The 22712-nt window shown below is 49.5% G+C and overlaps 1 protein-coding gene across 1 annotated transcript; it reads right to left on the bottom strand.

The window, feature by feature from the left end:
* Positions 1-17: 17 nt before the first annotated feature.
* CSF1R (colony stimulating factor 1 receptor) lies at positions 18-21269 on the bottom strand. Its single transcript, XM_029997917.2, has 21 exons — positions 21073-21269; positions 15873-16118; positions 14795-15079; positions 14117-14253; positions 13193-13352; positions 12132-12321; positions 10970-11085; positions 10589-10709; positions 9708-9898; positions 9038-9150; positions 6851-6977; positions 6252-6356; positions 5809-5919; positions 5378-5540; positions 4698-4801; positions 4433-4551; positions 3560-3682; positions 3327-3438; positions 2911-3010; positions 2166-2271; positions 18-1626 (listed from the first exon to the last, which is right to left on the bottom strand). The coding sequence occupies exons 1-21, from the start codon at positions 21119-21121 to the stop codon at positions 1495-1497; spliced, it is 2910 nt and encodes a 969-aa protein (XP_029853777.1). The 5' UTR covers positions 21122-21269; the 3' UTR covers positions 18-1494.
* Between the last annotated feature and the right edge of the window lie 1443 nt (positions 21270-22712).

Genomic DNA, 22712 nt, shown 5'->3' with positions numbered 1-22712 from the left:
AGACAGGCCAGTCAAAGTGCTTTAAAACCTTGCTTTTAATAAGTTTTTGCAATTACACAAGATTGAATGGTTTTGAAAACTGGTAATGAGGAACTGGAGCAGAGTTGCAGGGTGTGAGAGGATGAGCCAGTGCATCACCCATATTCTGATCCATTCCCCTTTGAGAACAGTCCTTAAACCTCTGGAAGACACTTTTCTTAAACATCTTTCTTTATTCTTTATAATGCTGACAGATAGAAATACATTAGCTTTTTATTTAGTAAGGAAGAATTAATCACTTTTGGTGTTAGCATAAAACCAGGTTTAATATAATCAGAAGTGGCCCACAACGTAATTGCTCACAGTATGACAAAGGCTACCTGCTATACAGTAGCTTGCCTGAGCCCTGTCAGTGCTTGTACCTGGGATACTGATCCTTTACCCACCGAGTCAGGTGAAGCCAAGAAGGTACTTTAGCTACTTCCAGCTACACAGGACTGGGTGGCTGTGGCATTAGTAATGCTGAACAAGACCTAGATGAGAAATAAGTTTAAGGGCATTAGGCCCTAGCTTATGAAAAAAAATTCTCAGCTGTACTATTAAAAATACACTCAGGAAAATATATACAAGAGCATATCTTTAATCATAACAAAGGCAGTGATTGCTACATGTTTTAATTCAGAAGTTTTGTAGGATATGTTATGATCATTTCCAGATGTGTTTAAGCTGCCATTCTTTCCTGGATTGGAGTTGTGTTCAGTGCTCACATGGAAGAGCACTGGTTACCTCTGTATTTTACCTGAGGAATAACTGCCCCTCTGTCCTGTTACTGGGGCACAAGTTCACATAACCCTGGGGTTGTCTCCTTAGCTTGCTTCACCCAAACACTCCCTGCATAAGCATCAGCTGCAGAGAGGTAGATTACATAAGGAAATGTAGAGGTTAATGCATAATTAATGCTAAGTAGAGGCTTTACCTATATCTAAACACTCACTCTGCAACATCCAGGGTCAGACTGACAAAAGGAAGAGAGCAGGACCACCACGAAGAGAGGGCTGTTTCTGGTGTGTGGAGCAGTTCTGGCTTCAGGACTTAGTTCAAGATGTGCTTATAAAACACAAGGGTTCAGTCATGTGAGTGACTTTTGGAAATGTCCTACATGGCTGCAACTTGTATTTAAAAAAAAACTACCAAAAAACCCCCACCCCACAGCCTTCTCCAGGGGGTGGGGAGTCAGGTAACAAGGACCTCTCTGTACCTTGTAGAGATGGAGCATGTTATCATCCTAACAGCTCTATGCTATGATCCAGATAAGACCTTAGGGACCCCGTGGTAAGTCTTGGTTTTGAGTCACTCCAGCACTATCCTTTCAGTGAGAGAGTCAGTAACACTCATACTTCAGAAAGCACAGGGAGGAGAGCCAAAGCAGAAGGCGCCTGTGTCCTAGGGCAGAGCAGAACCGTGTGCTCTGCAAAGCAGGGAGGACAGGGATCTACCCCAGGGCAATGGTACCAGCTAACAGAACTGATAGTTGTTGCTCTTGAGAAGGGGCTGGCCGCTCTCCTCTTGCTCGCAGGACTCCTCACAGCAGCCAGAGGTATCACAGCCACTGTCTTCCTCAGCAGTGGAGGGGAGGTTGGTGTAGTCCTTGAAAGCAAAAAAAAAAAACCAAACAACCCCACCCCAAGTGTATTTTCAGTCCCTTCAATGGTGTACGACATCTGTTTCTGCACAGATAACCAGCTGGGGATGCTAACTCAACACTACGCTTTGCTGTGCCCACAAGGCAGGGCTAGCTGGCAGGACAGGCATACCCATGCTTTTGTGGAGCTGCAGGACAGCTAATCACAAGGCAGCACGCCTTTTGTCCAGCCGCACACCAAATCCAGGGGAATGGGGCAGGGCTGCGGCTGCATTGGTAGTTGTATCACTACCTGTATTGCTGCCCACAGAGGTTGCTGCAAGGCAGCTGTATTTCTTTGTCAAACTTCCTTTGGTCATGGTGGGGAGTGACTTAACCCTTCAGCATGGGGAAATCTGGATGCCTCTCTGCACTTTCCACCAACACTAAACTGCTCCCATCAGTTAAAAGTAAGGGACATCATCAGGAAAGTTGTCCAGGAGCTAGGTTTCTGTAGGGGGAAAGCACATCTCCCTTCCCCCTTCTCCTCTCCAAAGGTCCTCACCTGTTCCTTATGCACCTCCAGCTCTTTCTGAATGAAGCAGACGATCTGGTCAAAGGTAGGTCTCTGTGTGGGCTCCAGGCTCCAGCATGCCTGCATGATGCTGTACCTGCAGAGCCAAACAAGGACAGGGCGGTTGCACTGTGCTGCTGCAAAGCTGCTGGAGGGTCTGCACCCCCAGGCTCTTCCCTGCAGCACTCTGTATTTCAGGTACAAGTACTGAGCAGTCCCTTGCCTTCCCGACTATAAAACCTGTGGTCAGTGCATGTGCAGTGCTCCAGGGAAAATGAGCACAAAAGTGGATAGAGCAAAGTTCTAGTCTATCAACAAGGGGCTTCTTTATGCCTCCAGTACTTTTTTCTTTAAGCTTAAACTCATCCCTCTCCTGTAACCTACTCAGGCTTGCCTTCTCACAATCCTAGGGTCAAAAGTAGCTGACTGAAAAAAGAAAAATCCACCAAGTTCAGGAATGTAGACCTATAACATGAGCTCTCCCATCTTCCTGTCCATAAACAGGGGAAATACTGGATGGAACATCATAACTGACTGCCCCAGGTCTTGCTTTCCTACAGAGGCAAGGAGCAGCCTAGTAGGAATCCAACCTGAACCTCAAGGGCAGACACACCTGGGAGCAGCAGGCAGACCTATGACCAAGGTTCCTGTGCCATCATCTCCCAGCCCACTCCCCATGAAGCAGCTCCAGCCACCCTGTCACCCGTTGTGTGCGCATCTCAGCACATCCACTCACATTTCCAAGGGAGCGAAGTCGGGCCTGGCCATCTGGTATCCCTGCTTCACCATGCTATAGAACTTGCTGTTCACCACCATACCGGGATACGGACTTTTACCTGTGACAGTAACAGGAGCAGAGGGTGGCTCTCAGATCAGAGGCTTTAACACTCCAGCCTTGTGGCATGGGAAGAGGCAGCCTGGAGCATCGCCTGAGCCAGTGCTACGCGTTCTCAGGGAGTTCTCAGCTAGAGCAAATCATCCAGGATCCATTGTTTTTAATGGTCCCTCTGGAAGCATAACACAGTGTTTTATAGCCCTGATAAAACCTAGATTTTTGTCAACCTTCTTTCTTGGAAACTTTTCTGCAGAGACATTAGGGCAGTGGTAAGCCATGGAAAACAAGAGAGGTTTGCAAGCTCGCTTCTTTCTTACCAAGGGAGAAGATCTCCCAGAGAAGGATGCCGTAAGACCACACATCGCTCTGCACTGTGTAAATGCAGTCAAAGATGCTCTCTGGGGCCATCCATTTCACGGGCAGGCGGGCCTGGAAGAGCAGAGAGTCCTGCAGACTGGGACAAGCTGGCAGCTTACACTACACCCTGTCCTTTGTGCTCCAGCTGCACCCTACCCTTGTACCTTCTCTTGTCCCCATTTTAATTACTTACATTGCCTTTTACAACATAGTTCGAGTCATTCATGATATCACGGGCCAGGCCGAAGTCACAGATCTTGGCTACCCGTCCATCTGATATGAGCACATTCCTGGCTGCTAAGTCACGGTGGATGCACTGGGGAGAAGAGAGCACAACTGAGACCCAGCCAACATCCCCAACTAATTCCCTACAGGCCAGGCCTGTCACCGAAACAGCACTTGTAGGGGCAAGGGGAACATGCACTGCTTGAAAAGCCCCTGTAAGAGGCACTGTGTCATGTACAAGGACCCAACCACTTCATTTGCAGTGCTAAGACATTGTGACATTTCATGCCATGTCCTTTAATCACTCATGGAGCAGTCATCTTCCCATGGGAGGAGGCTCAGAGCCAGGGGCTGTTGCCACTATGTCCTCATCTCTGAAACAGTCATACAGTTACTCTCTAATACTCTAAATGAGCCAGCTCTGGCAGACAGCTCAACGGCCACTTTCAGTTCCTTGTCCCTGGGGCAGCAGTGAAGCTGCCAATGTGAGAAAGCTTCACGTCAAAGTTCCTGACCTCATGTAAAAGCTGGGGAGAAAACATTGAGATTAGCACGTTGCACAGTCCTGGGTTCCCACCCTCCCCATAACACTGCCCTGCTGTGATGGCCTCCCCAGAGCCCGTGGGAGACAAAGGCTTTGAAGGAAACACCAGTCACCATGGCCCAGCATATCTGGACCCAACAAATGGAGCAGAGGCCCATTTCCAGCAGCAGCTTGCTGAACTTGGCCACCCCGTCCAAAAACATCCTGAGCCTTGTGCAGACAGGATGGCTGGTGCCTGCTGGCTGGACTGGCGTTTCCCAGTTGGGGTGTGGTGGCAGTTTTCCTCTTGGCACTCACATTCTTTGAAGAAAGGAATGCCATGCCCTGGGCCACCTGGCTGGAGAACTGTAGCAGGTCAGAGAGATTGAGGGGACGGAGGTCCTCCCTGGTTTCATCTTCTTCCCCTGAGCTTTTCGCTGAAATTCAAAGCAAAAGTTTTAGAGATGCTACAAACCTGGTGAATAATGCAAGCTATGGTGCATCCTGGTTCCCTGGGAATAAACCAGACAGGATCACCAGAATAAAGAAATCATAAAACCACAGAAATGACCCTTTAACTCACCCCTGGCTTGCGCAGAATCTGATGACGCTGAAGATGATGATGACGACGACACAGGCCTCATTTCAACATATGTTTCCAAACCCTGGCTCGAAAAGCCACTGTCACTGAGTCAGAAGCAAGAGATGGAGGCAGGCTGTTAGCAACCCTCCAGCAGTACCTTCTGCCCTTCTCCACATCCACTGAGAGAAGAAACCACATCCCTGCCTGCAGGAAGTGGCTTAGCTAGAGGCTTAAGGGCAAAAGGAAAGTCAACATTGAAGCTGACTCGGAAAGGGGACCTAGGTGTCCTGTGGCATTGGGCTCCAAGTACTGCTCCTCTTTTGTCAAGGGACAGCCCTTGGCTGATGGGGAGCAGTCAGCCTCTTGTCCTACAAAACCCACGTTCCCAACAGTGCAAGAAGCAAAAAAGTTTTGATTCCAGATTGTGGGAGGGCAGACTGGACCGAAACCTGGATTTGTTGTGGGATATTCAACGACTGCTGTCAAATACTTTGGAAAACTTGGAACAGTAACCAAGTCTAAGCACACACAACCCCAGTGGGTTTTACATCCTGGTATTCTGCAAGTCCCCAAACCTTTGGCCTTAATCTCTCCCTAGCACAGCTCTCTGCACACTTCTTCCAGCAAGCATCCAGGCCCCGCATTGCTCAGCCCTGCAGCCACCTAAGCCCTGCTCTTACCTGCGGATGTATTTCTTCTCTAGATCAATGTTTTTGTAATCAGCAGCACTATCTAAAGAGGTGTCCAGGGCAGAATCCTGGATAATTATGGTTTCAGCCTTCTTCCTCAGGAAATTCAGCAGATCTCCATAGCGACAGTACTCAGTGATGACAAGGATTGGGCCTTGGAGAGAGGCAGAAAGGGTTCATTAAGAAATGATGTTACTGTGACCTGTCCTGAGGATTGCTTTCCCTGGGAGGGACAGCAGAACCCATACTGCACATCAGCATGTCTGGAAACAGCCAGTCCACAGGCCCTTGCAAAGTTACAGGTCCAAAAAAGACTGCCAAGCTCATCAGCTGTCTCTATTATGAGACTGAGGAGAATAAGAGCCTCAGAGAAGCAGGCCATGGGAGGGGTCCATGGGGGAAGCAGGGGTGTGGGGTCCTACCTCCATAGGTACATGCTCCCAGCAGGTTAACAATATTCTCGTGGTGTCCCAAGTGACTCATGATCTTCAGCTCAGACATGAGAGCCTCCTGCTCATCTGTGTCTGCCGATGCTGCAAGACGAGAGGAGAAAGGCTGTGTGAAGGAGCGAGGGAGGGACAAGGAAGAGATTAAGGGGGAGGACAGAAAAAGGTGTAGACAGAGATATGGAACAAAAGGAAGAGACACACTCAGAGAGGAAATTGTGTCCTCTGTCTGGGCCTCCAGCCATGCATGTCCACAAAAATGATGGCAGTGTAATTCCAGCACCCAGTACTTGTCACAGAAACAACTAAAAAAGTAGGTGTTGCAGCCTGGGAGCACCAACACACATGGTGAACATGCACTGCATCCTGCCCAAAGGAACTTGGGGGATTTCAGCCTTTGCAAGTTGCTCTGGGCTTACACTTTAGCATCTTCACAGCCACTTTGAGGACCGAATCTTCTTTGCCCAGACCAAAAGCAGTGGCTTCTACCACTTTTCCAAAGGCTCCTGCTCCAAGAGTTTTTCCTGCAGATGGAAAAAAAAAAAAAGTGCTTATAAGATGTTTTATAGAAAAACATTGAGCAGTTGTCCTGCACGCAGCCTTGAGGAGAATGTCTGGTGGGTGGGGATTCCTGCTGAGCCCAGACAATATGACACATCCCTTAGTCAGGAGCTGGTTAACATCTGAGGGGAACTCTACTGTGAGCAAAGATAGCATGAAAGAGGCCACATCCAAACATGGACTCACCAGCTCTATGCATTAGGAATAACCACAGACGCAAGAGAAGGGACATGATCCTCTCAACCTTCCTTGGAGCAATGGGGGGCTAGGGGGAGGTTGTACCCTAACACTTGCCACCCTGTGTGGATGAGGGCAGCAAGGCCTGGTTAAGGATGTTGCTATAATGTCTGGATGCAGCTTTGGATGTTGCCTAGTTGCTTTGGCTCAGTCCCTTGGAGCATTTCAGCTCTGTGGTGAGCTGCATGCCACCAGGCAAGCAGCAAGGAAAGTTTCTTACCAAACTGGAGGTTATTCCTAGGAAACTCCCATTTTTCATTGTATGGCAGCTGAGTGGGATCGATGAAAATGTAGTTATTCCCTTCACAGGTCTCAATGATCTTCCACCGCACCTGGTACTTGGGTTTCTGCAAGGAAGAGACTCCAGTTACTCAATGTTCCTCAAGTCCTGAGGGTTCCCCAGTCCCAGCATGCACTCTAGCTCTCACCCTGCAGGCATAGAGGGAAGACTTAGGTTTCACCCCCTCAAATATTTCTTGTTTTGAACCTGGACTGAGTGAAAGAGTCTTTGTCTGGACAGCCTGGTCCCTTTGCTGTTACAAAGTCCCTCCAAGTCATCACCCATGACTGAGGGAGGCTCTCTTGCCTCTTTCACTTAAAGTAGCCAGTTGCCCTCATGTGAGATGGCAGAGCCAGCATGTCCCACCAGACCAGTGGCTGACAGTGCCCAGCTGGTGCTGGAGGGAGGTGTCCCCACTGTGTCCCCTTCCATGGTACCCTGGGTTGCTGAGTACAGCAGAACAGTGGAGCTGGCCCAGCCCTGCTTCCCTTACAGGGGAAAAAAAAGAAATGGAGAAAAAGAAGTAAGAATTTATTCTCTTTTCCACAAATCGCATGGCAGAAGTAACCAGGCAAGGCAGAGAGCAGCAGTGCTGGAGCCCACGGGCAGAGGCAGTTGCCAGCTTGTGCTGGGTGTTGTCACTCATGTTGAGAGGGCTAGGGAGCCAGGCTGGAGGCACAGATAGAGAGAAAGGCAGTGAAATAGCTTGGCATGAGAGTACCATGTGCAGCCTTTTCTCCTGTACAAGGAGACAGGCAAGGACCTGCATACCAGTGTGGCAAAGGTAGTCTCAGGTCCATCAAGGCAGGCACAAGGAAGCATGGGTGGAGTGACCATGTCTGCAATGAATGAGATCTCATGTCCCAGCTACTGGGAGGTGTGTGCTGAAATGCTTCCCCTCACCATTTCACCTGGGTAGTTGCAGAGAAGGATGGAGCATATGGGTAGATGCTCAAAGCTAGGTTAAGGCATGAGGGACAAAAACTGAGGCAAACAGGTCTGCAGTTTTGATGCAAAGCATCTGTTTGTTTTCTCCCCCACACTGCTTCTATTTCCTTTGCCTAAGAGTTGACCATCCATGCCCATGCAGGCTGTTCAAAAAGGCCCAGACAGGATGCTCCAAGAAGCACAGTTTCTCATGGAGGTCCCTCATAAAGAGTGCACACGAACTTGGTGTGTTTGCTGTTGCTTGCTTTCTGCTCCATGATTCACCTAGCACTGCAGCAATCAGCCATGACTCAAGAAGCCCATGGCTGAGATAAATAAAATTATTTATAAATATGTCCTGCTACTCTTGGGCTTGCAAGGCCTTCCTAAAAGCTATTTCTTCAGAGCTGTGCTTACACATCCATCCACCTCTCTCTTTCTGGACTACTAGCCAAAGACAGCTCTGCCTGCAAAGCTGTAGGTGCTTGTTTGGGAGAAGGCTCTGTTGGATCTTCTGACAACCAGCACCAGAACTCTGCTGCAAAATTTGCATTCTTGATGGGCTGTCAAAGGAAGAGTGCCAAAGGGAGAGCTGAAAACCAGGAGATTTTCACCCACTAATGAAGCAGAGGTGGCTATTGGTTGGTACAGTTTATGGAAACAACTGTGAAGGAATCCAAATGCTGAAAATGAGTCTTGCAGAGAAAATGGGGCAAGTTCTTATATAAAAATAGTGACCAAGTCTTCCTGGAGACAAACGCCTTCTAATATCATCCTGTTTCCCCATAAAGACAGCTTTTTATAAAGCATGGAGGAGAATATAAAGTAGATGCAAGTTGTGAATCACTTTTTTTCTCTCCTTAATTTGGTCTGTGGATTCATCGTGACCAGAGCAAAACCAGCTGCAACTGACGGCACAGAATGAGCACCTTTGGCACCAAGGAATATCCACATTGACCTCTAGGCTACAAGACTGAAGGACCAGGGTGGGAGAGGTGTTAACACACTGGGTTTGGTGCATGAGCCTTGCCCTGCAGCAGGAAACTCCTGGGGGAAGTTGGGAGGCAGCGGAGATGAGGGAGGTATCTTGCCTGGTACCTGCAAGCTGAATGCTCCCTGCCTGCGGCTGCCAGCAGAGGCCATGTGGTCTCTGAGGCTGGGCAGGCCCTGCAGCCCTTGCTATGCAACAGGGAATCTGACCTGGTTGTACTTGTAGAGGAGGAAGAGGAGTAGGAGGAACAGCAGGACCGATGTCCCTATGCAGGCGGAGAGAATGGGGCTGAAGAGCTTGTTTGGGGGGGCCATGACACTTCCTGCAGGAGCAAAAAAACCAGGGATGAGTAAACCACTCCTGTTTCAATCCAATCTGTGGGAGCATTTTGCCCAGCTGTTCACTTAGGCTTCCCCTGTATGCAATGCAACCCAGAGCTGGTCTCAGAGACACCCAAAAGAGCTGCTGGGAACTGAGGGAAGTTCTTCATGCCAAACTCAAGGCTGCAATGGTTCCCCCTGTGCACCCCAATTTCCACACAAACAGCACCAGGTGCAGGCCAGACTGACTGGGGACCAAGATCTGTGCAGCAAGAAGCAGCCCATCAAAAGATGCAACCCCTGGACTCCAGTGGGCTGAGCAACAGCTGGGTGTACTGCGCCCTGGAGCTAGGTCCTGCAGTTATAAGGTGTTCATGCTATGGCTCAGCCTTTGGCACCAGGCTATACCCAGCCATCCTGTGAGGAGAGAGGGCTTGTAGAATCTATTCCACCTCTCTTGCAAGACAATAGGGACATACATATAGGAAGATGGGCCCCCAAAAGCCCCCAAATTCTCCCCCACTTGTTTTCACTGCCAAGCTACCAGTTTGTATCTTACTGGTGATGGTGAGCGAGTGAAACATGTCAAAAGCATTCCCCTCTCTGTTAATGGCCACACAGCAGAAGGTGAAATTGGCACCCAGCTCCTGGAACGGGACAACGCTCTCCACTTCCACCTCTCGGAAGGGCAACATGTTCACCAACTGGGGACTGGAGTCATTCAGCAGCAACCTATAGTCCTTGTTGTATCTGCAGAGACACCAAGCAGGAGAGAATGAGTGTTCCTCTGCAGCAAGGTTGCTCATAAGTGAATTGGTGCCTGTATCAGGCTAGAGAGGAGACATGTTACTCACTGCCCAGTTAAAAGATCTCTCCCTGAACATCAAAGCCCTGTATAGACAGAGCCTTAACTGCCTTTATGTGGCTACAGCTGTGGCAGCAGTTCCCTCCTTGAATGGGACTGGTACTGAGACACAACCACCCCTGTCCAGGCAGCTGCAGTTGCCTCCCATCACACTGCAGCTCAGTCAGCCTGTGCTCTGCAGAGGCTCAGTCCAGTGGAAGTCCCAGAAAGATGACTTGGATCAGCCAGGATGCAGGTCTACAGCAACCTATGTCAAGGCACTTCTCCAAAGGACCCACATGTTCCTCAGAAAAGTATTAGGAGAACATGAATCACAGATGGCTGAACTCTTCAAGCTCAGGGCTTTGGGAATAGTACCTGCCCCTTCTCCTCAGACAGTCCCCAAGAACTTTTTTTTTTTTTTTTTTTTTTTTTTTTTTTTTTTTTTAAATCAGGGCAACTTCCCTGTTGCTGTTACTGAACAGGCTCCGCTGTATTGCCTGTAAGCAAGCCCACGTGGTGCTGCTCAGCAGATGCCAGCATAGCAAGGGCAAGCGCACACCTTGGAGGTGCTCTATCTCCTGGGCATTTCTTACCTGTCAGAGTGAATGGGGCACTGGTACCACTCAATGCGTGGGGCAGGGTAGCCGATGGCTGTGCACTGAAGGATGCTGGAGTCGTTGGCTGGCACCTTAATTCTGCAGACCCTTGGAGGAGCTGTTGTGGGAGGCAGATAAACAATGAGTGCTATGATCAGAGGAAGAGCACATTCCTTGTGCTCTGATTTACTTTCCATGTGTGTAACAATAAAACACGAGGAACCCCTGTGCTATGCATAGGTTTGGGCTGGGTCCCACATGCAGTCTGGCTGTGTGTCCTGTGGACTTTGGGCTGAAAGCACCCTGGTACCCCACTGCCAGCTGGGCAGCAGCCCTGGGGCAAGCAGGGTGAAAGAACAGGCAATGCCAAGCACTTACATTTCACAGAAATACTGAAGGTAACCGATGCATTGGTCTCATTGTTGAAGGCGTAAAAGGTATAGAGACCTCCCTCTCCTTCCTGCAGGCGGTTCAGGAAGAACGTATTGTTATACCTGCTCACACAGAGAGAGTAAACACCATGAAGAAAGCTGTGCTAAGGAAACTCAAGCACTCGCACAGTCCTTGCTCAGCGAGATGCAGCTGCTTCCTGTGCCTGGGAATGGGTGAACACTTCCCAGCACTAATCCCAGCCCATGAGGGGAACCTGATAATTGCTTCTTCAGGGGAAGCAAGGAGGGTCTGGTCTTGTTAAGAGGAAAGACCTTTTGCCACCAAGTGCACAGCACTTCTGAAAGCCTATGGGTGGGTGAAAGCTCAGAAAGAAGAGTTTAACATCTAAATCATTGCCTTTGAAGGGCCAGAGGATGCTGGTCCTCCTGCCTTTGACAGAATGAGTTATTCCTCCCATTTCTTAGCCTATCAAGTCACAGTGCCTATTGCCCAGTCCCCTCTGCCCCCAGCCCATTTCTCAGATCCTGATGCAAGAAAGTTTGCCCTAAAGCCATGCTTGCTGAGTGACATAGTTCCTCTTGTGGATTATTTTGGGTTTCTAAGAAAATGAAAGGGGAATTGCCAAAACTCCCCAACAAATGGAATGATTCTTTCAGTCCCCTTTTGGTCTCAGTTGGCTGTAGGCTTTGGAAGAGCAGGCCTGTACCCTCCATTAGATCTTATCCGCATAACAATGTTTCTGGCTTCTTTTGACATTGGGCATACAGTGCTGCTCAGTACATACACTCTCCAGACCACAGAGCATGGGACAGGTCTGAGGAGCAGCGAGGGAATTCAGTTTTTTGTACTCTTCATCCACCCCTGCAATTTCTTCCTGCAAGGAGAGTGTAAACTTGAACAACCAGACCACAAACGTGATACTGACTTCCACAAGGTTTTCTAAAAAGAAGGCTGCCAAGTTAGACAGAGGTGATGTCCTCCTTGACCCGATCAGACCTGCTCACTGTGGTTTGCTAATAATACTGGAAAGAGAAGACAGAAAGGCAGAGAGTTTTCTGTCAGCCAGTAGCATGGGGTCTGCCTGTCTCACAAGGAAAGCATTGTTGGAAACATGCCATGGCCAGTGTAGAAGAGAACAAGCACATACCAGTTGTTTCCAGGGATCATTTGGCCCTTGAATGTGGTGGTCCCAGAGTTCTTCAAGGGGTTTGTGTGCTCCCAGCCCCAGTGGAGAAGTTTTGGGTAAGCCTCAATGAGGACCTGCAGCTTCAGACTCTCTCCCAAAGCAACCTCTTGGCTGGTGGCTTGCACTGGGGTCAGGAACACATAACCTCTCTCTGCAGGATGGAGGAGAGCATGGCCATCAGCAGGCATGTCCAGAGACCCCGAACAAGCTTATACCAGCTTCATAAATGGATCAATATTGGAAAGAGCAGCCTCAGCTGGGAGACTGCAGGAGGGAATGAGGCATTACACAAATTATGTTGCCAAAGCAGTACTTCTAAGTTGCTTCTTTGTCATGGCAGCTTGGATTACACTCTGCCTGAGGAGAGCTAGAAAATCTTAGTGAACTCACATGGGGAAGGGGGTTTCACATGCTGTACCCTAATAAGTGAGGAGGCTAAAACTGTATCTCCTGATTGTCTATAGAAGGCAGGCCACTTAGCTAAACTCCTGGCTTCTCACTTGGAAACAGCCCAGATCAAGCCCTCTTTCTGAGACATGGTGTGCAGCAGTTTGGGTCATCAGCAAATCCCAGCCTACGAGCTGGGAGGATGAATTTTCCATCTTGAAATACAAAAAAGTGTATAATAGACCTGAATCCTTTTATGTTACTGGTAGAGACAAAGATCCATACTCTGCTCATGTGGCTTGCCCTTGCTTCCAGCCAGCCTTTCCTGGTCTTCAGCATAACCTTGCCCCATTCTTTTTTTTGTTTTAAAGTTGTTTATAAACACACAGAAACTGAGAAGAACTTCCCAATTTTTCATCCAGAATCCAAAAAATTTTCTCATGCCCCTCAAGACATGAAGGGAACACCAACTCGTTTCCTAGCAGCTCCACAGTTCTCATGTGAGCCTTCAGGCACAAGCGAGAATGATGTTTCCAACAACCAAACTAGGAACAAGATGGAGGCAGAAGTGGCAAATACTCAAGGCTAGGTGTGATTCAGTCCACACCTTCCTGGTCTTTTGGGGAAGCACTCACCTACTACCTGAAGCATTGTCGAGGCATTCCTGAATCCTGCTGAATTATTAGCTATACAAGTGTATTTCCCACTATCCTCCATGGTCACTGCTGGAACAGACAGGATATCGCTGATGACGTAGTTCTCATCTTCAAAGCCAGAGTTTTTAGTTCTCCTGACCTGTCAGGCAGGGAGGAAACATCAGGCACTTTCTTGGAAGAGCAAAATATGGAACTGAATGATATTTATGATAAACATACCCACTACCTCCTGTTCTGGGCTACTGAGCTTTGTTATAGAGCCCCTGTCACTGAAAGCCATATGTGTGGAGGGGCATATTAAACCCAAGTATTCAGGGCAGATATTCCACAACAGTTAGGGTTATAGCTATTGTCAACCTTCTGACTGCAAGTTGTCCTTACATTGTGTGATCCAAACATATCCTGTATGTTTTTTCAACTCCTTAATAAAGGCATCAGATATAATAAGAACTTCTAGCAAATCTTATCTAACCATCTAGCAGTTAAAAGTCAGCACAACAGAGATTTTGAAATGCATTCCCTTTCTTCACCCGTATCTTTTCTCTGCAGAACTGTTGTGTCCTGAACATGTTTGCTGCTTTATAAGCCCTGGCAGGGCTGGGTGGAAGAATGTTGCCTTAGTAGGTACTGTGGCTCCTGCTCAATGAACTCAGCTGAAACAGTGTACTTTCCTTCTCTCTTGCAGCAAGATCCTAACAATGGGCAGGTGTTTCTTAACCCTGTGTCACCCCAAGGAAAGGATGGCCACATTCAGATTTCTACAGCTTGTTTGAATAGCTGCTTTAGTTGGGCAGTTCAAAGCTTTGCTGCAAGTGACTTGGGTCTGGGCAGTTCTTACCACCCTTTGCCTCCCAGTTTCCAGGAAAGCCTGATACCCCCTTGAGGCTGCACACTTCAACTTACATTCTTTGCTGCTGTCACCCATCTGATGTCATATTTGTGGGAAGGTGCAATTACTCTGCAAGTGACTTTGAAAGGTTCACCCACGATTCGCACATGGTCTATGGGGTCCATCATCACTTCTACAGGCTTCTCCTGTGCTACATAAAGGCAAGCAGGGAAAGAGTCAACATCAGCTGTCCCAGTGACCCTGTGTGCTTTGGAGACTCCCCAGGGCCTGACTACCTTCTCCTTTCCATCCTCTTCAGTCTCTACCCTGGCATTCTTCCCTAGGGATCATCATTCCTTTCTGTGCACATGTCTATGGGAAGTAGTACTAGTGGGGGAGAGCAGAGCAGTCAGCACTGTGGGTTGAAAGGGAAGGGGAACCTTCTGCCATGGTTACATCCTGAGCATCAGGGCCTGAGGACCTGCAGAACATCAAGGAGATAGGTGGACTTTTTTCTCTGTTCTGTGATAGTGCCCGCAAAGATTTGAACACTGCTGAGCCCACGAAGACCCACCTGAAGGGGCCAATTTGCCAGAAGCTGATGGAATTTTGCCTCCATTAAATACCCTTTAAAGATTATGGGTTCAGAAGGTCTTTCCTACCACTGGCGAGGAGCTTTTCCTTAACTATCTGCTGTGGTCAGCTTAGCTATTGCTGTTTCCCTGAGGAAAACAGCAACCCCAATCCTTTACCTTCTTCCACAAACAGTCTTATTCTTGATGATCTCTCTATTTTTCCATTTATCACTGCTTGGCATCGGTAAGAGCCCTTCTGCTTGCTTTGCACATTGTACAGTGTTATTCCTTTCTCGGCACTGAAAGAATAGTTGGTCCCGGGTGAGCGATGAAAGGTGTCATCCATTATCAGAGTCACACTGGATCCATACTCGGGGGCCGTGATGAGACAGGGGAGCTCAGCGTTACCACCTTTGGTCACAAAGATCCGGAAAGTCGGAACGTACCACACATTATTGGGATCTGCGGAGGAGACAAGGTAGGCCAGAGAATGGGATCAGAAAATGCATCAAAGCTGAGAAACACATTCCAGCAACAGCAAGTCTCCAGCATTACTGCCCAGTGGGAGTTCGATGCTGGGGCAGCCCTGCTCAACGCCTGCCTGACTCAGCTTCCAAAAACTCACACAACGAGCCCAATTCCAGCTAAGGCATTTGAGGAGAGCACAGCAATCAACCACAAATGTACATAGGCAAGAGACTGAGAAGTATACTTACCTCTAATTAAACTTTTCACCATGGTGTTAGTTTTATTTATCAGACCTCCAGCTTCCCTGTCCAGGACAGTATCTCTGGTACAAGGGAAGGGGTTAACTCAAGTGGTGGAGCTACCACAGTGTAAATTCTTCTGGGGTAAAAGAATATTTGGGGTTCAGGTCATGTTGTGAGGATGCAATTAGTGTGATTCTCTCCCTTATCTGGGGTACTCATAATACAGTTCTGATTTCCAGATCTCACTACTCATTACAACACCCAACAGACTTTCATCCCTGTTTTTTCAGGAAGGGAAGCCAAGGTAAATGGAGGGAGAGGTCCAGGCCATTCCCACACATGCATGAGATGCAGCTCTGTACTCTACCCCAGCGCTTCAGCCATGGGCCCCATTTTATGTGGGTGAGCCACTGCCCCTCTAGGAGACTGCACTGCTTCCCAAACACACAAACGACCACAGCCATAGAGAGGACCTGTGTAATGGCTGTGCTCCCTGAAAGGAGGCCATTCTGCCAGTGTATGTGGGAAGAGAGAAGCACGGTTACCTCGCACAAACAGATGCACTGTTGCAACGCCCTTGTCACTGCTGTTGACATAAGCACAATTATAGGTGCCTGTATCCCTGTAAGTGGCCTTGGGAATACTGAGCGTGCTGCTAGTGTGGTTGCTGAATGTATCCTTTCTGCCTTCCCATTCAACTTCAGACTCTCCTGAGCAGTGCAAGATGACTGGATCACCCGTGTTGACAACCAGAGCAGGGAGGTCAGGGCTGATCACTGGGGATGCCGAGCCTACAAAGGAAAGAGAAAAAGTGAGGATGCAAAAATGATCTTTAAAGATGCTCTGTTGGAGTTCACACTGCTGAGCATGGAGTAACTCAGCATCAGGAAGAGGCTGAGCTTGGGATTCAGACAGGCTTTTTGGCTCACATTACTCCAACCATTCTCCATCCCACCAGACTGATATGGCCTGATACTCCAAGGAATGAATTTCAGGGAAGAGAGAAAACCCCACATGTGAACATTTAGAGCACTGGGACAGGAAAAACAATCATCTGGAGCTGATTAGGTCAGATGCTAGCTTGGAAATTGCTCCTGACAGATTTTCCCTCTTCTTGCAACAGTTTTCCTTTTGTGGCAGAGCTGGAGCTACTATATGAACTTGGTTAGCCCACACTATTTGGTGAAGTTTAAGTCAAGCCTAGTGGATAGGGCTCTCTTAGTTGCACTGGTGCTGCGATAAGCTAGAACAGACCTGGAAAGATCTGCAGAGCAGGAGGTCAGTGGATGTCCTTTGGGAAGACTGGCTTTTTGGTTGCCAGGTACTAGATTTTGAAGGACACCTACTTATGCCTTATCACAGAGTCACACAGTGCATTCTCCTTGCACTCATAATCAACACATTATGAAGTGAGTCAGCATTATTATTCATATTTGGGGTTGGGAAACAAACACAGAAAAGCTAAATGGCTCATGAAAGCCCATAGCTGCAGTTGTACATACAGCATACCAGGCCATGCTGACACTGGCATTGCAACTCAGCCTTGAAGACGGCTTCTCTGCTGGCTAATAAAGGGGAACCAGGGTCCCACTCCAGCCCTTAGTGTCAGAGGGAAATATTTTTTCCCTGTGTTGCCACGTCAGCGAGTTCTTTGAGTCACCACCTATATTTAGGGTGGGGGGGAAGTGAGAAATGAATCAGTGCCGCAGGGCTAGGGAAGCAGCAGTGCTGCCACCCCCACACCAGGCCTTCGGGGAGGACAGGAAACACATTGCAAATGGCTATCTGTGCTTGGGGGGCTCTGCACCCCCCTCCAGCCCCTATCCAGGGTTATTCTCCCACTTCTGCTTTCCTTCCCAGTTGCTAACCCATCCTCACATCTTAAAGGAACACACACCCAGGTTCAAATACTAAGTATAAAGGTAGCTGCCCAATTGATAAATTCATTGCTTTTTGTAGAGTAGGTCAGTGCAGGCAGGTAGCAGCAGAAACAAAGGCTGAGTTTGGTCTTGTGATGCCTCAAACGCTGCAGAAGACTGCTCTGGACTTGCAGGAGCTCTTTAGTTGAAAGATTTGTTGTCCAAAGGAATATAAAAACCATAACTCATCAGGAAGTGAGAGAGGGCAAAGCACCCTATAATGGCACCATTAGTCCAGCTGCACTTACATATCCTTCAGGGGAAAGGGGAATAGTGGCCAGATGTTACAGCCCTTGTTGCAGGGAGGAGAGGAGAGAAGGCTGCTTATGGTCATGGGTAGCAAAGACAGTTTAAAGCAAATCTGTTTCCAGGCACTGCCTCAGACACTGTCCCTGAAACACAGCCAGCAAAAGAAGCACGCACCCATCCTCATCCACCCATTCTCACAGCTCATTTGGTGAGGAAGACTATGTCCAAGGTACAAATGTGTGTCCTGTGCTACCAGCTGTGCTCAGGGCTGTAACACCAGAGCCCATCCATCAGAGCACAAAGAGAATCATTTAAGCAGTCCTGGGCTGATGCCTCCCTCTGTGCAGTGAAGGGTCAAGAATACACGGCTCAAGGCCCTGGAGAGCATTGCTGGTGCATGACAATGATGCAGTTGCCCAGGGGAAACCCAAACAAGGCCTGAATCAAACTTGCTGGCCCTGTGGGAAGAAGCAGAGGACAGGGAGCTTTGGAGCATGGAATATTTGACATTTTATCTCCCCGTTGTTTTTTTTTTTTTTTTTTTTTTTTTAAGTGATGCTTTTATCTTTCTGTGGAAAGAAAAGCTTCATTTATTCCCAAAGTGGAGAAAAAAACATACCCCAGAATCCCTTGCAAAGCCACATTTTCCACATGTGTGAGGTACAACGTTCCTCCCTTTTTGCTAAGCTGTGTTTTCTAGTGGGGCTTGACACATCTCTGTTGCTTTTACTCTCTATCACTGGATGCTTTTCCCTCACGTACTCTCCTCCTTAGCTATTCCTCCACATCTAATGCTTCAGCACCATTTAATGGGGGAGCAATGCTCTTTCACTCAGAGCTGCATTCAAACTGTCTCAGGGAAAAACCATGTTGTAATTGGTCCTTGGTTTGGCTATAGCAGGAGGACAAGAAAAACAAGAGTCATGTCACTCTGCATCCTTGTTGTCATCAACCTCCAGTTACTACTGAGATGCTATGGCCAGAAAAGGCTCAGGGTAGGTGCTCTCCATAACAGTGAGGAGGAAGCCAGCAGCCTTCAGCCTATCACTGGAGACTCCTGTCAACAGCACAACCACCACACAAGTGGAGTGAGGACAGATGGGGCAGAGACACTAAATGCAGGACAAGGTAGGTGAAGGCCACCCAAGCGTCCACTCCACGTGTGCTGGGGGATGAGTTAGACCAGCAGGTCCTTTTCCAGAATGGGGAAGCAGGGCTGCTGGGGGAGGCTTTCTCCCTGCTGACCAGTGTGCAATCTTGCACGAAGCCCAAGGATGTCTCTCTGCTGCTCTCCAGCAGCTTCCGCAGCATTACCAGTAACTGCTGGCCAAAGGTTTTACCACACTTGGGTTGTGCAACCATGACCTCTAGTTACAGCTGCAGGCTCTGTCCTTGCCTCTCCCATGCCAGCCAAAACATTACTTTCCTCTGCTGAGGCTTTGGAAATGGTGAGGAAGAAGTAAAGACTGGTAAGACAGAGATGCTTAAGAACCTTACCACAGAAACCAGTCATCAGGACCTTGACTTGGTCCTGGGGGATAACCAGGCTAAGGTCTGGCCCTGGGAGGGACCCATACCAGGCTTGAGCTCCCCTGGTAATGATGGCAAGGAAAAGCTTGGTTTCTGAGGACACCTTCCCCAGAGTCACCTACAGTATCTGGGGAACAGGGGGTGGGGAAAAGGCTGCTCATCACATCTCTGCTTAGGCTTCTACCTCAGAGGTTTAGATTCATCCACAACAAGAAAACAAAAGAAACTCCAGGAAGACCTCTCAAGATGGCCAAGGACACAGACGTGAGCTGATCAGGTTTCAAATCTTTACTCTGCTTGATCTGAAGCTGGGATTTGAGCCCCTGACACTCTTCCAACAAGAGCCCAGATCACGATGGTCATACTACATCAGCCCTGGGTACTCTCAGAAGATGCACTTGCAATCCAAGAGGTAGGAGAAGGAAGTCAGGCTCTGGCTCCGGCTTTAGGCTATTGCTTTGGACAACCTTGGCATACTACAGCTTTGTGCTGCAGATGGCCAACAGTGCTGGTACTCAGACAAATGTGCGTCTAACACCCTGACATAGCAGGCATCGCCTGATGAAGATGTCACAGCTGGTGACCTGCATTGCCCAGTGCCTCAAAGAACCTTTGGAGATATCCTGACAGATATTGTTATGATCTCTCACGAATCTATATCAGGTCTGCTTAGTCTCTATTATCTTAAAAAAAAAAAATTATGAAATTAAAACCCCTGCAGCCTTCACAACCCAGTTCCCAGCACAGCAGACCTGGAAAAAGCCTGCTCAGCATGTCAAATACATGACTTGAAGTGAAACACCATGCAGTACAACAGCAAGGGGGTGCAAATTTCCTGGGCTGAAAATATGAACACAGCAGTGGCTCAGGAGGGATACACTGCCTCCCCATTACATGCTGAATGCTTTCCCCCCTAGATTGCCCCCTTTCAGGGGGAACTTCACACCAGAGTCTCATTGTGTGGGAAGCAAGCTCAAGAGGAAAAAGAAGGAAAGTGCCACACAAGATCTGAGAGCCAGAACTTAAGACATAAGATTAGTAATACTGGTTTTTGTCTGTTTGGTTGCAAACCTCAGAACAGGCTTAGTGACTTTTTCTTGAGGTTGATGGGTTATTGCCTCCTGGCCATCTCCAAAACCTCAGAAACCAGGCATCTTCACCTTTCCCTTCTTGGCTGCCCAAGTTCTGTTTCCATCACATCCTGGCTCTACAGCCCTGTTGTATATGCCAGTGCCACCAGAAAACAGCAACACTCAGGCATTTCCAGCCAGGCATGAGGTGCATTGGAAGGTTCCGATGCAGCCAACTTTCCCGACTCCTTCACCTGCAGGCCATGCATCTCCAGTTCTTGCTTTGTTTGGGCAAAGGATAATTCCAGAGACAGCTTCCCGCAGGACACTTTCTGCTGACCCTCTCCTTCCTCCTAACCCCTGCTCAGACCGAAACAGCAGGAAGTTTCCCTTTCCTATCTCCTCACTGCTGAGGCTCTTCCTATGCTACATGCACCCTTCCATACCCCTTGACCTTACCTTAGCAGTGCTGCAGGCAGCCAAGAGCAAGCCCTCAGCACAGCAGGCTCCAGAGCCAACACAGACTAGCAACACACTCTCCTTCCACCACTGTCCTCCCTCTATAATGACAGCCGGCTCTGGATGGTCTTCAGGAAGCTGCTACAGCCTAGTCTGCACTAAATGTCAAGCTAGTGTCTCTTCCCTGCCGTGCCAGGGAGCAGACATGTTCTCTTGCCTGCTCCCTGCCCATGCTGAGGCTCCTTGAACCTGCCTGCAGCGGCTGCCTCACGCAGCAGTCTCCAGAAGCGGGGACTGTCCCAGCCCACAGCAGGCTTTTGGCAGACAGGACTGGAAGCCAAACGTCCCTTAGTCCAACTTCATCATTGCCCCGTCCCCAGCCCCACCAAGGCTGTCACCCCTCCTCACCCCAGGAGCGATGGAGCACTTATACCAGACACCCAGGAAATCCTTACCGCATCCCAAAACCACCCCAGAATGACATGGAGACACGGCTCTGGGGGGGCTGGTGGACCTACCATGCCAGGCGCCAGTTGCGGTGAGCAGCAGGAGGAGAGCAGGACCCATGTCCTCGGGGACCACCGTGCCTCCAGCGCGGAGCGGGGACACGGCCGAAGGATCCTCTCAAGCAGCGGGCGCCTCTCCTCACAGGCACTGTCCCCAGCACTCCCTCGGCAGGAGCTTCTCCTTTCTGAGTTGACCGCAAGTTAAGAAATTCCCTTTTTTTTGTTTGTTTGTTTTTGAAACAGGAGAGGGGGGAAAAAAAAGCGATGCTTTGAGACGTCAGTGGTGACAAACCCCCTTGGCAGAGGTGGGGCCGCACACGTACCCTGCTGCAGGGCCTCCCCTCGGTGCTGGGGCCACCCTCCTGCCGCTGCAGACCTCTCCCCAGGGCAATCTCAGTCTGCCCTGGCTACTGCCACCCAAACCCCCGGGGACTGCTGCACGCTCACTTGGGGACGGAAGGAGCCAGGCTGGGACGCACCTTGGTGGCAGGGGACTCCATTTTACCTCAGGCCCAGCGGCTCTTGCTGGCTTCGGGTCTTGAGGGCCCACGCGTGGCCAACTCCCCCACAACAGGCCCACAAAGGTGATTCAGCCCAGGGCAACTCCCAGGTGGGAAAAAGCCCGTGAAGATGATAAATTATTTTGTTTTGACCAAGAGCATGATCCCTGATGCAGAGAGGGGTCCTGCGGCTACGCAGGATCACCCCCAAGTCCCACTCCAGCACTGCGCAGAGCCAGCTGCAGGCTTGCCTTCACCACCCTCCCCAGCAGGGACAACCATTGGGGTCCAGCCTGCAGACCCTTCCCTGTCCCCAGCTGGGCTGGGGGACACACAGGGACCCCAACTCTCCTCCTCTCCCAGTACCTCTGAGTCTGGGGCTCACAGCAACCCCATCACCATCAGGCAGCCACAGGGCTCAACCCCTCCTCTCCAGGAGCCCATCTCACCCAGTCCTCCTGCCTTGCTGGTGGGGAGGCTTTTTGAAGCTGTTTTCTAATTGACAACATGGCAGGCACCTGGGAGCAGTAATTAGGCACTTCATTAACCCTCCAGTGAACTGTGCCTCTTCCAAAACAGGGGGTGAGGGTAGGCTAGAAGCAAAACAGCTGTCCTAGGGATGCTCAATTCAGCAAGATGTTAGGAGGTCAAGTCAGACGCAGGGTGCCCCTTGCTCTCTGCTCTATCTCTGTGAGGATAACCTCACGCTGCAGCAGAAGTTCATGACAGTTCACGGCAGCTCTGGGGTGAGAAGTTAAGGCCACCACCTGACAGCGCTGGGAAGCACAGGGGAGGAAGGTCCTGCCCGGGGCAAGCTGGAGGACTCTGCCTTAGCTGTACCCAGCTGCAGCCCCATCAGCGTGCAGGTGGCAGGGATACCGGCTGCAAAATGTGGGCAGAAGGAGATGAGCTTTTCCAAAATGTCTGCACAGAGGTGGCTGTTGAATCTGCACTTGCAATGCAAAGGTGCCAGGCAGAGGAGGGCCCCGCATGTGTCCACAAACTGGAGGGGAATGGGCTTCTCCAAAGGCGACAGTTAGCAAGGTACCAGCAAGACAAGGTCTTGGGGCCAAGAGATGAGAGCACGGCTGACTGTGCTGAAGATGACTAAGAGTCATGGGAACATGGAGAGAGCTCTTGGTTTTGGCCAGA

This window comes from Aquila chrysaetos, chromosome 22 (assembly GCF_900496995.4).
Source record: "Aquila chrysaetos chrysaetos chromosome 22, bAquChr1.4, whole genome shotgun sequence".
Lineage (NCBI taxonomy): Eukaryota > Metazoa > Chordata > Aves > Accipitriformes > Accipitridae > Aquila > Aquila chrysaetos.
The sequence above is the reverse complement of the archived record's forward strand: the minus strand, read 5'-3'. Positions and strand labels throughout refer to the sequence as shown.

What these genes read in the sequence shown, in the direction of transcription:
- CSF1R (XM_029997917.2), bottom strand. Translation starts at nt 21,121, where the DNA reads ATGGGTCCTGCTCTCCTCCTGCTGCTCACCGCAACTGGCGCCTGGCAT. An exon ending in GGCTGTGAAGATGCTAAAGT is followed by an intron (nt 5,920 to 6,251) that starts GTAAGCCCAGAG and finishes CTCGTCTTGCAG; the next exon opens with CATCGGCAGACACAGATGAG. An exon ending in CTGGGAGATCTTCTCCCTTG is followed by an intron (nt 3,011 to 3,326) that starts GTAAGAAAGAAG and finishes TTACTGTCACAG; the next exon opens with GTAAAAGTCCGTATCCCGGT.